The sequence below is a fragment of the Scyliorhinus canicula genome, chromosome 18 (assembly GCF_902713615.1).
Source record: "Scyliorhinus canicula chromosome 18, sScyCan1.1, whole genome shotgun sequence".
In the NCBI taxonomy this organism is placed as follows: Eukaryota; Metazoa; Chordata; class Chondrichthyes; order Carcharhiniformes; family Scyliorhinidae; genus Scyliorhinus; species Scyliorhinus canicula.
The window spans coordinates 5,202,913-5,218,839 of NC_052163.1; the positions used below are offsets into that span (position 1 = coordinate 5,202,913).

General features: G+C 49.1%; 1 protein-coding gene across 1 annotated transcript; it reads left to right on the plus strand.

The window, feature by feature from the left end:
• Window positions 1-8,170: 8,170 nt before the first annotated feature.
• LOC119953539 (hepatic leukemia factor-like) lies at window positions 8,171-13,811 on the plus strand (the record flags this gene model as incomplete). Its single annotated transcript, XM_038777910.1, has 2 exons — window positions 8,171-8,512; window positions 13,081-13,811. Coding segments are annotated over 2 exons (543 nt in total), but the record flags the coding sequence as incomplete, so codon positions are not given.
• Window positions 13,812-15,927: the final 2,116 nt, after the last annotated feature.

The following is a 15,927-nucleotide window of genomic DNA, read 5'->3' on the forward strand; positions in this document are numbered from 1 at the left end:
TAGGTGTGATGGGGAATAGCATTGATGGGTGTGATGGGGAATGGCATTGATGGGGTGTGATGGGGAATACTATTGATGGGTGTGATGGGGAATAGCATTGATAGGTGTGACGGAGGTGTGACGGGGAATAGCATTGATGGGTGTGATGGGGAATAGCATTGATGGGTGTGATGGGGAATGACATTGATGGGTGTGACGGGAATAGCATTGATGGGTGTGACGGGGAATAGCATTGATGGGTGTGATGGGGAATGGCATTGATGGGTGTGATGGGGAATAGCATTGATAGGTGTTACGGGGAATAGCATTGATGGGTGTGACGGGGAATAGCATTGATGGGTGTGATGGGGAATAGCATTGATAGGTGTGATGGGGAATAGCATTGATGGGTGTGACGGGGAATAGCATTGATAGGTGTGATGGGGAATAGCATTGATGGGTGTGACGGGGAATAGCATTGATAGGTGTGATGGGGAATAGCATTGATAGGTGTGACGGGGAATAGCATTGATAGGTGTGACGGGAATAGCATTGATGGGTGTGACGGGGAATAGCATTGATGGGTGTGACGGGAATAGCATTGATAGGTGTGATGGGGAATAGCATTGATGGGTGTGACGGGAATAGCATTGATGGGTGTGATGGGGAATAGCATTGATGGGTGTGACGGGAATAGCATTGATGGGTGTGACGGGAATAGCATTGATGGGTGTGACGGGAATAGCATTGATAGGTGTGACGGGGAATAGCATTGATAGGTGTGATGGGGAATAGCATTGATGGGTGTGACGGGGAATAGCATTGATGGGTGTGACGGGGAATAGCATTGATAGGTGTGACGGGGAATAGCATTGATAGGTGTGACAGGAATAGCATTCATAGGTGTGATGGGGAATAGCATTGATAGGTGTGACGGGGAATAGCATTGATGGGTGTGATGGGGAATAGCATTGATGGGTGTGATGGGGAATAGCATTGATGGGTGTGATGGGGAATAGCATTGATGGGTGTGATGGGGAATAGCATTGATGGGTGTGACGGGAATAGCATTGATGGGTGTGATGGGGAATAGCATTGATGGGTGTGATGGGGAATAGCATTGATGGTGTGATGGGGAATAGCATTGATGGGTGTGATGGGGAATAGCATTGATGGGTGTGATGGGGAATAGCATTGATGGGTGTGATGGGGAATAGCATTGATGGGTGTGATGGGAATAGCATTGATGGGTGTGATGGGGAATAGCATTGATGGGTGTGACGGGAATAGCATTGATGGGTGTGATGGGGAATAGCATTGATGGGTGTGATGGGGAATAGCATTGATGGGTGTGATGGGGAATAGCATTGATGGGTGTGATGGGAATAGCATTGATGGGTGTGACGGGAATAGCATTGATGGGTGTGATGGGGAATAGCATTGATGGGTGTGATGGGGAATAGCATTGATGGGTGTGATGGGGAATAGCATTGATGGGTGTGACGGGAATAGCATTGATAGGTGTGACGGGAATAGCATTGATAGGTGTGACGGGAATAGCATTGATAGGTTGTGACGGGGAATAGCATTGATGGGTGTGATGGGGAATAGCATTGATGGGTGTGATGGGGAATAGCATTGATGGGTGTGATGGGGAATAGCATTGATAGGTGTGATGGGGAATAGCATTGATGGGTGTGATGGGGAATGGCATTGATGGGTGTGACGGGAATAGCATTGATGGGTGTGACGGGAATAGCATTGATGGGTGTGACGGGAATAGCATTGATAGGTGTGACGGGAATAGCATTGATGGGTGTGATGGGGAATAGCATTGATGGGTGTGACTGGGGAATAGCATTGATGGGTGTGATGGGGAATAGCATTGATAGGTGTGATGGGGAATAGCATTGATAGGTGTGATGGGGAATAGCATTGATAGGTGTGATGGGGAATAGCATTGATGGGTGTGATGGGGAATAGCATTGATAGGTGTGATGGGGAATAGCATTGATGGGTGTGATGGGGAATAGCATTGATGGGTGTGACGGGAATAGCATTGATAGGTGTGATGGGGAATAGCATTGATAGGTGTGATGGGGAATAGCATTGATGGGTGTGACGGGAATAGCATTGATAGGTGTGATGGGGAATAGCATTGATGGGTGTGATGGGGAATAGCATTGATGGGTGTGATGGGGAATAGCATTGATGGGTGTGACGGGGAATAGCATTGATGGGTGTGACGGGAATAGCATTGATGGGTGTGACGGGAATAGCATTGATGGGTGTGACGGGAATAGCATTGATAGGTGTGATGGGGAATAGCATTGATAGGTGTGATGGGGAATAGCATTGATGGGTGTGACGGGAATAGCATTGATAGGTGTGATGGGGAATAGCATTGATAGGTGTGATGGGGAATAGCATTGATGGGTGTGACGGGAATAGCATTGATGGGTGTGATGGGGAATAGCATTGATGGGTGTGATGGGGAATAGCATTGATGGGTGTGACGGGGAATAGCATTGATGGGTGTGATGGGGAATAGCATTGATGGGTGTGACGGGGAATAGCATTGATGGGTGTGATGGGGAATAGCATTGATGGGTGTGACGGGAATAGCATTGATGGGTGTGATGGGAATAGCATTGATGGGTGTGATGGGGAATAGCATTGATGGGTGTGATGGGGAATAGCATTGATGGGTGTGATGGGGAATAGCATTGATGGGTGTGATGGGGAATAGCATTGATGGGTGTGATGGAGAATAGCATTGATGGGTGTGATGGGGAATAGCATTGATGGGTGTGATGGGGAATAGCATTGATGGGTGTGACTGGGGAATAGCATTGATAGGTGTGATGGGGAATAGCATTGATGGGTGTGACGGGGAATAGCATTGATGGGTGTGATGGAGAATAGCATTGATGGGTGTGATGGGGAATAGCATTGATGGGTGTGATGGGGAATAGCATTGATGGGTGTGATGGGGAATAGCATTGATAGGTGTGATGGGGAATAGCATTGATGGGTGTGATGGGGAATAGCATTGATGGGTGTGATGGGGAATAGCATTGATGGGTGTGATGGGGAATAGCATTGATGGGTGTGACGGGGAATAGCATTGATAGGTGTGACGGGGAATAGCATTGATGGGTGTGATGGGGAATAGCATTGATAGGTGTGACGGGAATAGCATTGATGGGTGTGACGGGAATAGCATTGATAGGTGTGACGGGAATAGCATTGATAGGTGTGATGGGGAATAGCATTGATGGGTGTGATGGGGAATAGCATTGATGGGTGTGACTGGGGAATAGCATTGATGGGTGTGATGGGGAATAGCATTGATGGGTGTGATGGGGAATAGCATTGATAGGTGTGATGGGGAATAGCATTGATGGGTGTGACGGGGAATAGCATTGATAGGTGTGACGGGGAATAGCATTGATAGGTGTGATGGGGAATAGCATTGATGGGTGTGACGGGGAATAGCATTGATGGGTGTGATGGGGAATAGCATTGATAGGTGTGATGGGGAATGGCATTGATGGGTGTGACTGGGGAATAGCATTGATAGGTGTGATGGGGAATAGCATTGATGGGTGTGACGGGGAGTAAGATCGCTTTGTGAAGGATCTGACAAAACCTTGCTGTTGAAGAGAGGGAGAGAGAAAATAGAAAACTGTAAACTAGTTAGCCTGTCATCGGGAAAATGCTGGAATTCATTATTGGGGATGTGGTAACAGAATGGTTGGAAAATGATAATTGATTAGGAAAAGTCAACTAGGCGTAATGAAAGTGAAATAGTGTTCAACAATTCTGCTGCGGGGTTATTGAGGTTCGAACTAGCAGGGTAGATGAGGGGAAACCAGTTGATGTAGCTTATTTGGATTTTCAACAAAAAAATATTTGATAAGGTGCCATCATTTTACAGGTAAATCTCGCTTTTACAGGGCAGCAGTTGTTAGCACTGGGACTACGGCGCTGAGGTCCCGGGTTCGAATCCCAGCCCTGGGTCACTGTCCGTGTGGAGTTTGCATGTTCTCCCAATGTCTGCGTGGGTTTCACCCCCACAACCTCCACTGTGGGACAGCACGGTAGCACAAGTGGTTAGCACTGTGGCTTCACAGCACCAGGTTCGATTCCCGGCTGGGTCACCTTCTGTGCGGAGTCTGCACGTTCTCCCCGTGTCTGCGTGGGTTTCCTCCGGGTGCTCCGGTTTCCTCCCACAGTCTAAAGACGTGCAGGTTAGATGGATTGGCCATGATAAATTGCACTTAGTGACCCCTCAAAAAGGTTAGGAGGGGGTATTAGGTTATGGGGATAGGGTGGAAGTGAGGGCTTAAGTGGGTCGGTGCAGACTCGATGGGCCAAATGGCCTCTTTCTGCACTGTATGTTCTATTGAAAAAAACTAAGATGTGCAGATTAGGTGGATTGGCCACACTAAATTGCCCCTTAATTGGAAAAGAAAAATAATTGGCGACTCTAAATTTATTTATTTTTTAAAATCTCAGTTTTACCAAATTACTGGAAATGCCGGGTTTTACAGAATGAAAGTCCTTGTTATTTGGGGGATTTTTTTCCCCCAGTTGATTAGGCTGAAACATTCCCTCACGGGAATCATTCGCTGATTCCGGTGTGTCTGGGGCTGTTTAGCTCACTGGGCTAAATCGCTGGCTTTGAAAGCAGACCAGGAGCACCATTCAATTCCCGTACCAGCCTCCCCGAACAGGCGCCGGAATGTGGCGACTAGGGGCTTTTCACAGTAACTTCATTTGAAGCCTACTCGTGACAATAAGCGATTTTCATTTCATTTTCCTGCTGTGTGAAATAAATCCATCTTTTTGTTTGACTGTCGCTGTCCTCGGATTATTTTAACTGCACAATACCAGTTTTAAGGAAAACCTGTTTTTTCCCGGGAATGAACTCCCCGACCCACGTTGTAAAAACAGGATTCTCCGGTACAAATTAAGGCTCACGGCATTGGGAGGTAATGTATTATTAGCATGGATTGAGAATTGATTAATGGACAAAAAAAATCAAAGTTGGACCTGAAGGCTATAACTAGCTTCGTATCAAGGATCAGTGATTGGGTATCAGCTGTTTACAATCTATATCATGGCTTAGATGAGGGGTTCGAGTGTCATATATTCAGGTTTGTTCATAACACAAACAACAGGAGTGGATCGTGTGACACCTCAAACCCGCCCTGATGTTTATTACGATTATAGCTGATTATTTGCCTTCGATTCCGATTTACAACCAGTTCCCATTTCCTTCGAATCCCGAAGAGGTCAAAAATCTATCTATTCCAGGCGGTACGGTGGCTCCGTGGTTAGCACTACTGCCTCACGGTGCCGGGGACCCGGGTTCGATCCCGGCTCTGGGTCACTGTCTGTGTGGAGTTGATACATTCTCCCCGTGTCTGCGTGGGTTTCGCCCCCACAACCCAAAAATGTGCCGGGTAGGTGGATAGGCTGCACTAAATTGCCCCTTAAATGGAATTTGTTTTATAAAAATCTATCTATGCTAACCTTTTATTATATACGGCTAGAGATCCCTGGGTTGCGCTGATGAAACTTGACCACACCTATCTCAGCCTGCCAAAGTTTAGGGAGTAGTTCGGTTTCACGCACCTGACGTTTCCCGTGTTCCGGTGAACCTTGACCTCCAAGGTGTTCAATTTTTATCTCTCAAACCGGTATGTTCCAAAATCTGGCACGGGCTCAGTCCCAAGGTTGGCGGATTAATAATAATCCCGAGGTTGCCGGATTTGAGGCACTATATGAGGTAGAGAATTCCAAAGGTTCGTGACGTGTGTGACGGAGTTTCTTGCCGCCTTGTCCTAATGATTGACTCTTTATTCCGAGGACGTGCCCTAAAGCTCCAGAATCCCCCAGTTGTAGGAAACAGCCTCTGTGTCTACGTTGTCAGTGTCTCAATGAGATCAGGTAGAGAAGTAAATAAAGAGGCAAAGGGAATCTAAACGGATTTGTACATAAGTGGCAAAGGACATGGCTGATGGCCTATGTTGTGGGGAATTGTGGAGTGTCCTTGAAGTCAAATCCAAGTTAACATGGTAGGTGCAGCAACCAATTAGTAAGACAAACTAAAGAGAAAATGCTGGAAAATCTCAGCAGGTCTGGCAGCATCTGTAGGGAGGGAAAAGAGCGAACGTTTCGAGTCCGATGACTCTTTGTCAAAGCTAACAGACAGAGAAAGTGGGAAATATTTCAACTGTGGAGTGAGAATGCAGCGCCGGCCCTAGGGTTGCTGGCGCCCCGGGCAAGCTGAACTTCGGCGCCCTTGGGGGGCGGGGGGCGGGGGGGGGGGGGTGAGGGGGGGGGGTGAGGGGGGGGGGCCGAGGGGGGGCGGGGCCGAGGAGGGGCGGGGGGGCGGACCCGAGGAGGGGCGGACCCGAGCGGGGGGCGGGGGGGTACCGAGGGGGGGGGGAGCGGACCGAGCGGGGGGGGGGCGGACCGAGGGGGGGGGGGGCAGACCGAGGGGGGGGGGCAGACCGAGGGGGGGGGGGCAGACCGAGGGGGGGGGGCGGACCGAGCGGGGGGGGGGCCGCCCTGGGGGAGGGCGGCCACCGCGCATGCGCTGGTTGGCACCGGCCCAACTGCGCATGCGCGGGACCCGAGTCTCTGGCGCCCCCTAGCACATGGCGCCCCGGGCGACTGCCCGAGTTGCCGGTGCCTTGAGCCGGCCCTGTGAGAATGAGAGATGAGTCATAGCCAGAGAAACCCAGGGAAACCTGGGTGCTAATGGCCACAGATACCAAGGGGGAAAGAGTGTTAATGGCAGTCCCCAGAGAGGATAAAAGATGTGAAAGGTCAAACAGCAGAGAAACTAACATCAGAGGGTAAACTAGTGACCGATGTAGATGTGGGGGGGGGGGGGGGGGGAAGGGGTAAGGAAAGATGGATTAGATGGGCAGGGGGGTTAATATATATCAATGATGTGGAGATGCCGGCGTTGGACTGCGGTGAGCACAGTAAGAAGTCTTACAACACCAGGTTAAAGTCCAACAGGTTTGTTTCAAACACGAGCTTTCGGAGCGCTGCTCCGAAAGCTCGTGTTTGAAACAAACCTGTTGGACTTTAACCTGGTGTTGTAAGACTTCTTACGGTAATATATATTAAGAAAGACGAGAAAGAAAGAAATGGTGAAAGGCAGTTAAAATGAAATGGGATAAAAATAAATGGGTCGAGGTGGGGTAGAGCTGAACATCTGAAGTTGTTGAATTTGATGTTCACACCGGAAGGCTGTAGCGTGCCTAACCGGAAGATGAGATGTTGTTCCTCCAGTTTGCGTTGAGCTTCACTGGAACATTGCAGCAGGCCAAGAACAGACATGTGGGCACGGGAGCAGGGTCTTGTGTTAAAATGGCAAGTAACAGGAAGGTCAGGGTCCTGAATGCGCACAGACCGAAGATGCTCAGCAAAGCGATCACCCAGTCTGCGTTTGGTCTCTCCGATTTAGAGGAGACCACATTGGGAGCAGCGAATGCAATAGACCAGATTGAAAGAGATGCAAGTGAAACACTGCTTAACCTGGAATGTGTGTTTTGGGCAAATGTATGTTAGCCAATAATACAAAGAGATCAGAACATAAAAATAAATAGAATTATATGGGGGTCTTGGGAAGACCACATCTGGAGTAGTGTGGACCATTTTGATCTCCTTACCGACGGAGCAGGGTGAAGGTTCAGTTGCTTAATCCCTAAGAAGAGAGACTCCTCCAATGAGGGGAGATTGTGTTGATTAGGTCGATATTCCCTGGAATTTAGAGGAATGAGAAGCGAAACACAACTCTTGATGACCTGACAGGCTAGATGCTGGGGGGGGGGGGGGGGGGGGGGGGGGGGGGGCGTGTTTCTCTTGGTCGGGGAGTCACTAGAGGTCACCAGTCTCAGAATAAGGGGTCAGCTATTTAAAATCGAGATGAGAGATTTCTTCACTCGAAGGATTTTAATTTTCTTCCCAGAAAGCTCCGAACGCTTAGTCATCGAATATACTCGTGACCTGAGGTCAGGGATATGGAGAGGGTGGGGAAGGTGGAATTGAGGTCGAAGGTCGGCTGTGAGATTGCTGTAGGGGAGAGTAGGCTCGAAGGGCCAAATGGTCCCCTGTTGCTCTTTTTGAAAATTGTTTTTTTTTATGATGCACTGGGGTTGGATGAAGAGGGTTGGGAGGAGATTTGTGCAGTCCAAGCCGTAGACCTGTTTGGCCAATTGGCCTCTTTCTGTGCCATAACAGTCTGGAGAATTCTATACCTAATCTTGTTTTTTGTACATTTTCAGGACCGATCCTGCCACCGACCCGCAGCACACCCAGTCCAATCGACCCTGAAAGCATCCAAGTGCCTGTCAGCTACGAGCCAGACCCTGCTGACCTAGCCCTGTCCAGTATCCCGGGCCAGGAAATTTTTGACCCTCGCAAACGCAAGTTCACGGACGAGGAACTGAAGCCTCAGCCAATGATTAAGAAAGCTCGCAAAGTCTTTGTGCCCGATGAAATGAAGGTAACTTGGGACTGGTTCAGCGAGTGGGGAGGGGGGGCACGCGAAAGCTTTTTGAGTTTCACTGTGCCGCGGTGGGAGTTTGGGCTGTTCAGCCAGTGTTATCGCCCATGGGATGGGTCCGCAGCATATGGTGATGATAGCTCTGCAGTTGTGACAGTGCTGAGTCTGGTAGCTCCGCCAGACTGCGTATGGTACTGAGGCCGATAAATCCAAAAGGCCCTTGGGTCCAATGCTGATAAACAGAATCGTAGCACACGAGGCAGCTATTTGGCCAGTTTAGAAGGAGCCAGCTAGTTAGTCCCATAGCCCAGTAATTATTTCCCCTTCAAGTATAAATCCTTATAGAAATCATTATTGAATCAGCTTGCACCACGCCTTCAGGCAGCAGATACAGGAGGGAGATACAGAACCTAGTGGAGTGGTGCAGCGACAACAATCTCTCCCTCAATGCCAGCAAAACTAAAGAGCTGGTCATTGACTTCAGGAAGCAAAGTACTGCACACACCCCTGTCAGCATCAACGGGGACGAGGTAGAGATGGTTAGCAGTTTCAAATTCCTAGGGGTACACATCACGGTGCACATTTGGGCAGCATGGTAGCATTGTGGATAGCACAATTGCTTCACAGCTCCAGGATCCCAGGTTTGATTCCGGCCTAGGTCACTGTCTGTGTGGAGTCTGCACGTTCTCCCCGTGTCTGCGTGGGTTTCCTCCGGGTGCTCCGGTTTCCTCCCACAGTCCAAAGATGTGCAGGTTAGGTGGATTGGCCATGATAAATTGCCCTTAGTGTTGGGTGGGGTTACTGGGTTATGGGGATAGGGTGGAGGTGTTAACCTTGGGTAAGGTGCTCTTTCCAGGAGCCGGTGCAGACTCGATGGGCCGAATGGCCTCCTTCTGCACTGTAAATTCTATGATCACCAGAAATCTGTCCTGGTCCACCCACGTCGATGCTGCCACCAAGAAAGCAGAACAGCGCCGATACTTCCTCAGGAAACTAAGGAAATTCGGCAGGTCCACATTAACCCTTACCAACTTTTACAGATGCACCATAGAAAGTATCCTATCGGGCTGCATCACAGCCTGGTATGGCAACTGCTCGGCCCAGGACCGCAAGAAACTTCAGAGTCGTGAACACCGCCCAGTCCATCACACAAACCTGCCTCCCATCCATTGATTCCATCTACACCTCCCGCTGCCTGGGGAAAGCAGGCAGCATAATCAAAGACCCCTCCCACCCGGCTTACTCACTCTTCCAACTACTTCCATTGGGCAGGAGAGACAGAAGTCTGAGAACACGCACAAACAGACTCAAAAACAGCTTCTTCCCCGCTGTTACCAGACTCCTAAACGACCCTCTTATGGACTGACCTCATTAACACTACACCCTGTATGCTTCACCCGATGATGGTTATGTAGTTACATTGTATACCTTGTGTTGCCCTATTATGTATTTTCTTTTCTTCCCTTTTCTTCCATGATCTGTTGAGCTGCTTGCAGAAAAATACTTTTCGCTGGTACACATGACAATAAACAAATCCAATCCAATCCAGTCCGACAGACGGCAATTTTCTACAAAACATTTCCCCTCCTCCCTCCTTTAGTTATTGAGTTGATTATCTTAAATCTATGTCCTCTGGTTATTGACCAGAGAAACTATTTGTTTGTTTGCCCTATCAGAACTCATAATTATCAGCACCTCTATTATACGTCCCCTTAATCTTACCTGCTTTAAGGAGAACAATCCCAGTTTCCCCAAACTCCCGACATAACCCTTATCCCGTGTACCATCAGTGTGTATCGGCCTCCCAAGGCCCTGTCACGGGCATTTCCTACACGGACCCCAAGCTTTATTTCATGTTCTCAGCTGGGAGCCCAAATGGTACAGGACTCAACTGGGGTCCCTGGTCCTGATTGGCCACCTTCAGCTTGACCATTTGCACGCGGGATGGTCTTTGTCCAGCCAGTTCAATCCTGAAATAGGGCCTCTTTGGTGAGTTAGTGTTTGGTGTCTCTGGGACCACAGTTGAGGCAAAATAAAATTGAGTTGGGGGGGGGGGGGGGTCTTTCACTGAGTGGCGTCTGTCTCTGACTCCAGCAACTGATGATTTGAAATGAAATGAAAATCGCTTACTGTCACAAGTAGGCTTCAAAATGGGGCCTCACGGTAGCATGGTGGTTAGCATCAATGCTTCACAGCTCCAGGGTCCCAGGTTCGATTCCCGGCTGGGTCACTGTCTGTGTGGAGTCTGCACGTCCTCCCTGTGTGTGCGTGGGTTTCCTCCGGGTGCTCCGGTTTCCTCCCACAGTCCAAAGATGTGCGGGTTAGGTGGATTGGCCATGCTAAATTGCCCGTAGTGTAAGGTTAATGGGGGGATTGTTGGGTTACGGGTATACGGGTTACGTGGGTTTAAGTAGGGTGATCATTGCTCGGCACAACATCGAGGGCTGAAGGGCCTGTTCTGTGCTGTACTGTTCTATGTAAAATGAAGTTATTGTGAAAAGCCCTTAGTCGCCACATTCCGGCGCCTGTTCGGGGAGGCTGGTACGGGAATTGAACGGTGCTCCTGGTCTGCCTTGGTTTGCTTTCAAAGCCAGCTCTTTAGCCCTGTGCTAAACCAGCCGCTGATTTAACGTCAACAGCGTCCGAGCAGTACTCCCTCCCAGCGTTGCTGAGATGTTTAAGAAGATTACTGTGAGCTGCTGATTCTCTGATACATGTGATTTCCAAATACTGTTAAGTTTCCTTCAGGTCAGGATTAAGGGATTTGATTTCTATTTGGTGAAATGTGGAAAGACGCGGGCTGTGGGAGTAAAATTGATTAGGTCTGGGGAAAGAACAATAAAATTGCATGAGAGTGTAGTGAGAGCTTGCTTCCACATGGAATGGTTTGAGGGGGAAGGGGATCGCAGGATCGGGAGCAGCGTGTAGAGTAGGAGGAGGTGGCCAGAATGGAATATAAATGCTACCCAAGTCCCCTTCCCCCCCTGTCCCGCCCCCTCCCCCCCAATGAGACTGCCTGTCTGCATGGACGCAAGTGTCCACCTGCGCAGGCCTCATCCATATGCAAATCGACCAATTCCTGTGCTGTCGATTCTCCGCAATATTAAAGAGCGAATAAAATAAAGTGGATTGAATCCAGTATGATTTATGGTACATTATGTTCGTCTTTCTCAAGTTGTCCTAACTGTGCAGACACTCAGTCAGTCAGTCGTCTGTTTCACATGAGCAAAACATGAAAGATAACATTAAGATGAGAGGAGGAGAAATATCTTCACACCGAGGGTGGTGAAGCTGTGGAATTCTCCGCCACAGGAAGGCTGTAGAGGCCAAATCACTGAATATATTTAATTGGGGAATAGATTCCAGTCAGTAAAGGCATCAAGGGGGGGTGGGGGGGGGGGGGGGGGGGGGGGGGGGGGGGTGTGGAGGTGGGCGGGGGGGAGCGCAGGAGTGTGGCGTGGAGATAGAGAATTGGCCATGATCACATTGAATAGTGGAGCCCGAATGGCCTAATCTCCTATTTGCTAAGCTTCTGTTTTGGGTGTTTACGCATTAGTCTGTGGCTCTGTACAAATACAGAACACATCCGGCAAAGGGAAGCGATTTATTCTCCATCTGGGACTTTTATCTGTGTCTCAGTCCTGTGACCTGTGTGGATTGTGTTCCCTTTGTCACAGAATCTGACCAATTTTGTTATTTATTTATTATAAATTTAGAGTATTCAATTCATTTTATTCAATTAAGGGGCAATTTAGCACGGTGGCACAGTGGGTTAGCCCTGCTGCCTCACGCCGCTGAGGTCCCAGGTTCGATCCCGGCTCTGGGTCAGTGTCCGTGTGGAGTTTGGACATTCTCCCCGTGTCTGCGTGGGTTTCGCCCCCACAACCCAAAGATGTGCAGGGTAGGTGGATTGGCCATGCTAAATTACCCCTTAATTGGAAAAAATGAATTGGGTACTCTAAATTCATTAGAAAAAAGGGCAATTTAGCCTGACCAAGCCACCCACCCTGCACATCTTTGGGTTGTGGGGGTGAAACCCACGCAGACACGGGGAGAATGTGCAAACTCCACACGGACAGTGACCCAGGGCAGGGATCGAACCTGGGACCTCGGCGCCATGAGGCAGCAGTGCTAACCACTGCGCCACCATACTGCCCATGACCAATTTTGTTATGGGAGAGTGTGCGCTTATCCTCTGGAGCACCTGTGACGGGCAGAGCATGCACACAAATAGTGTCAATCGCCTGAGGGAATGTGCCGCGACTTCCTTTCATTTACCTCCATTGTGGGGCAGAAACGTTTGCATATGGATGAGGCCTGTGCAGGTGGACACTTGCGTCCATGCAGACAGGCAGTCTCATTGGGGGGGAGGGGGCGGGACAGGGGGGGGAAGGGGACTTGGGTGTGGGTACAAACTGGGAATAGAGTATGAGCAGGCCACCGATCTACAACCACCACCGCTCTGCGCATGCGCGCAGGGCAAAGGTCAGCACCTCCACCCCTTTAATATCTCTCCCTCCTTTTACTAAGTCTAACATCCATCCCTGTTTAATTCAATCTACGAGCAGGATGAAAAATACTGGGCACGGCGCAGGAAAAATAACATGGCAGCCAAGCGATCGCGGGACGCCCGAAGGCTCAAGGAGAACCAGATCGCCATTCGTGCGGCATTCCTGGAGAAAGAGAACTCGGCCCTGCGTCAGGAAGTGGCTGACCTTCGGAAAGAGCTGAGCAGGTGCAAGAACATCCTGTCGAAGTATGATGTCTGATGCAAGCCCCCTGTGGGCACTGACACTGAACAGACTCGAGGTGGACGAGTGTCCTCCTCTTTCAGGTGGCACTCGCCAACCCCCATCGTTCCCTACCACTCCCACCCCCTCCGTCCCCACGCCTAACGTTCCGCCGCCGAATACTGGAAGAGGGACTGACGGACTTTGTACATTTTGATTCCACACGAGCGAAGCCTTGCCTCACTTTTTTCCAAACGGGCCCTGTATTTTTTACCTGAAATGAAATATTGCGGTAGAATTGCGGGATTGCTGATCCACCACCCTTCTCTCCCTTTCAAATCCAACTTTCTCTTCCCTTTTCCCCCCTTCCACCCCATCAAAAACGATTTATCAAATATTATATTTCTCGTTTTTAAAGAAAAGAACTGTTACCAGGACGTCACTCGGTTTATCGATCACCAGAATGCAATTCACCTGGAACTGTCGGCATCTCGACTGTTTCCTGGACTTTGACTGAAGCTTCTGGAAGTCTAACCCCGCCCCTCCTTCCCCAACCCCCCCCCCCCCCCCCCCCCCCCCCCCCCCCCCCTCCAAGATAATGCATCCTCTGAGGTGATTATATCTCATTTAGATTTTTTTTGTTAATTGTATTTCCATTTTTCTGTGATGTATTTCTAATGTGTTCCTGAGAGTGAAGCGGCGATTTGCATTGTTGGCGGGCCACCTCCTTCCTTTCAAGTGCATGCTTGTTTATAAAAGCTCAATAACTTCCTGTACTTCTTACTTCGGCCTCTCGACACAGAGCTTGTGTGCTCTGGTCTCCCCCCCCCAAGTGTAGGGAGGGTATGGCGTGTTAGGCTTGGCTTTTTTAGTCTTTCTAACTGAGAGCAATAACTGTAATTTGACGTCAGTTAAGGCAAGTGATCTATGTGCAGGTGGAGGGCCTTGGGCGCGCAGCCTGAGGCACAAAGCAGGCCCTGGAGCCTGGGTGTACCCTGAGAACGTGAAAGAGGACCTTTGCTTACCCCAACTCGGAACGTGTGTGTAAAGGTTTGAGCTCTCCGCTGAATTTCGAGCTTGTTATCGTCGCCTGCAAGATAACCCGAGGGCTCCCAAGGCTGAATAGCCTACCGTTGCAAGGCCCGGTTGTGGAAGGCTCAGCCTGCCCTGAGAACCCCGGGACCTCCAGCAAGAATCAACATCAAATGGATGGTCCCAAAGATCTTTTTCTCCTTTCTTTTAATGTACAATCAATTTGGGTTTGAATGGTCATTTCGATATGTGGATATTTTCGGATGAATGTAGCGATCGTTGGTACAGATTTATCAGAGATAATGGTGTTGCCATATATGGTGGTTAATCCCTGTTTGTACCTGTTTTCTGGCCACCAAAACAAGAGATATTCTATATGATAACATTTATAGAGAGAATTATAAAGGTCCTTTTTTGTACAGTATTTTTGAATGGAATACTGACGACTATTTTAAGAAATAAAATTATATTATATATAGTGTATATTATAAAGAGACGTATAGATGACAGCAGTATATTTCACTTTTCAATTGACCGCGAGAGAGAGCGAGGGACTTTGAGATAAATGTTTAGATATTTGGGCAGGTGCTTGTATTTTTTCAAAGTTAAAGCTGTCCTTCGTTATTTTCTTGACAGAGTATTTTTAAAAAGCAGTTCGCATTCAGCAAGGACGCACAGCAAAAATCTGATCTCTGTCAGTGTCTACAGGATGGTTGATTTGGGTACTGGACTAATGTCACAGTGATACAGTAAGATTTGGGTCAGTGTATCTATCTGCTCTGGGAGTGTTTGATGGGGACAGTGTAAAGGGAGCTTTACTCTGTATCTAATCCCGTGCTGTACCTGTCCTGGGAGTGTTTGATGGGGACAGTGTAGAGGGAGCTTTACTCTGTATCTAATCCCGTGCTGTACCTGTCCTGGGAGTGTTTGATGGGGACAGTGTAGAGGGAGCTTTACTCTGTATCTAACCCCGTGCTGTACCTGTCCTGGGAGTGTTTGATGGGGACAGTGTAGAGGGAGCTTTACTCTTAATCTAACCCCGTGCTGTACCTGTCCTGGGAGTGTTTGATGGGGACAGTGTAGAGGGAGCTTTACTCTGTATCTGAGCCCATGCTGTACCTGTCCTGGGAGTGTTTGATGGGGACAGTGTAGAGGGAGCTTTACTCTGTATCTAACCCCGTGCTGTACCTGTCCTGGGAGTGTTTGATGGGGACAGTGTAGAGAGAGCTTTACTCTGTATCTAACCCTGTGCTGTACCTGTCCTGGGAGTGTTTGATGGGGACAGTGTAGAGGGAGCTTTACTCTGTATTTAGCCCCGTGCTGTACCTGTCCTGGGAGTGTTTGATGGGGACAGTATAGAGGGAGCTTTTCTCTGTATTTAACGTCATGCTGTACCTGTCCTGGGAGTGTTTGATGGGGACAGTTTAGAGGGAGCTTTACTCTGTATCTAACCCTGTGCTGTACCTGTCCTGGGAGTGTTTGATGGGGACAGTGTAGAGGGAGCTTTACTCTGTATCTAACCCTGTGCTGTACCTGTCCTGGGAGTGTTTGATGGGGACAGTGTAGAGGCAGCTTTACTCTGTATCTAACCCCGTGCTGTACCTGTCCTGGGAGTGTTTGATGGGGACAGTGTAGAGAGAGCTTTACTCTGTA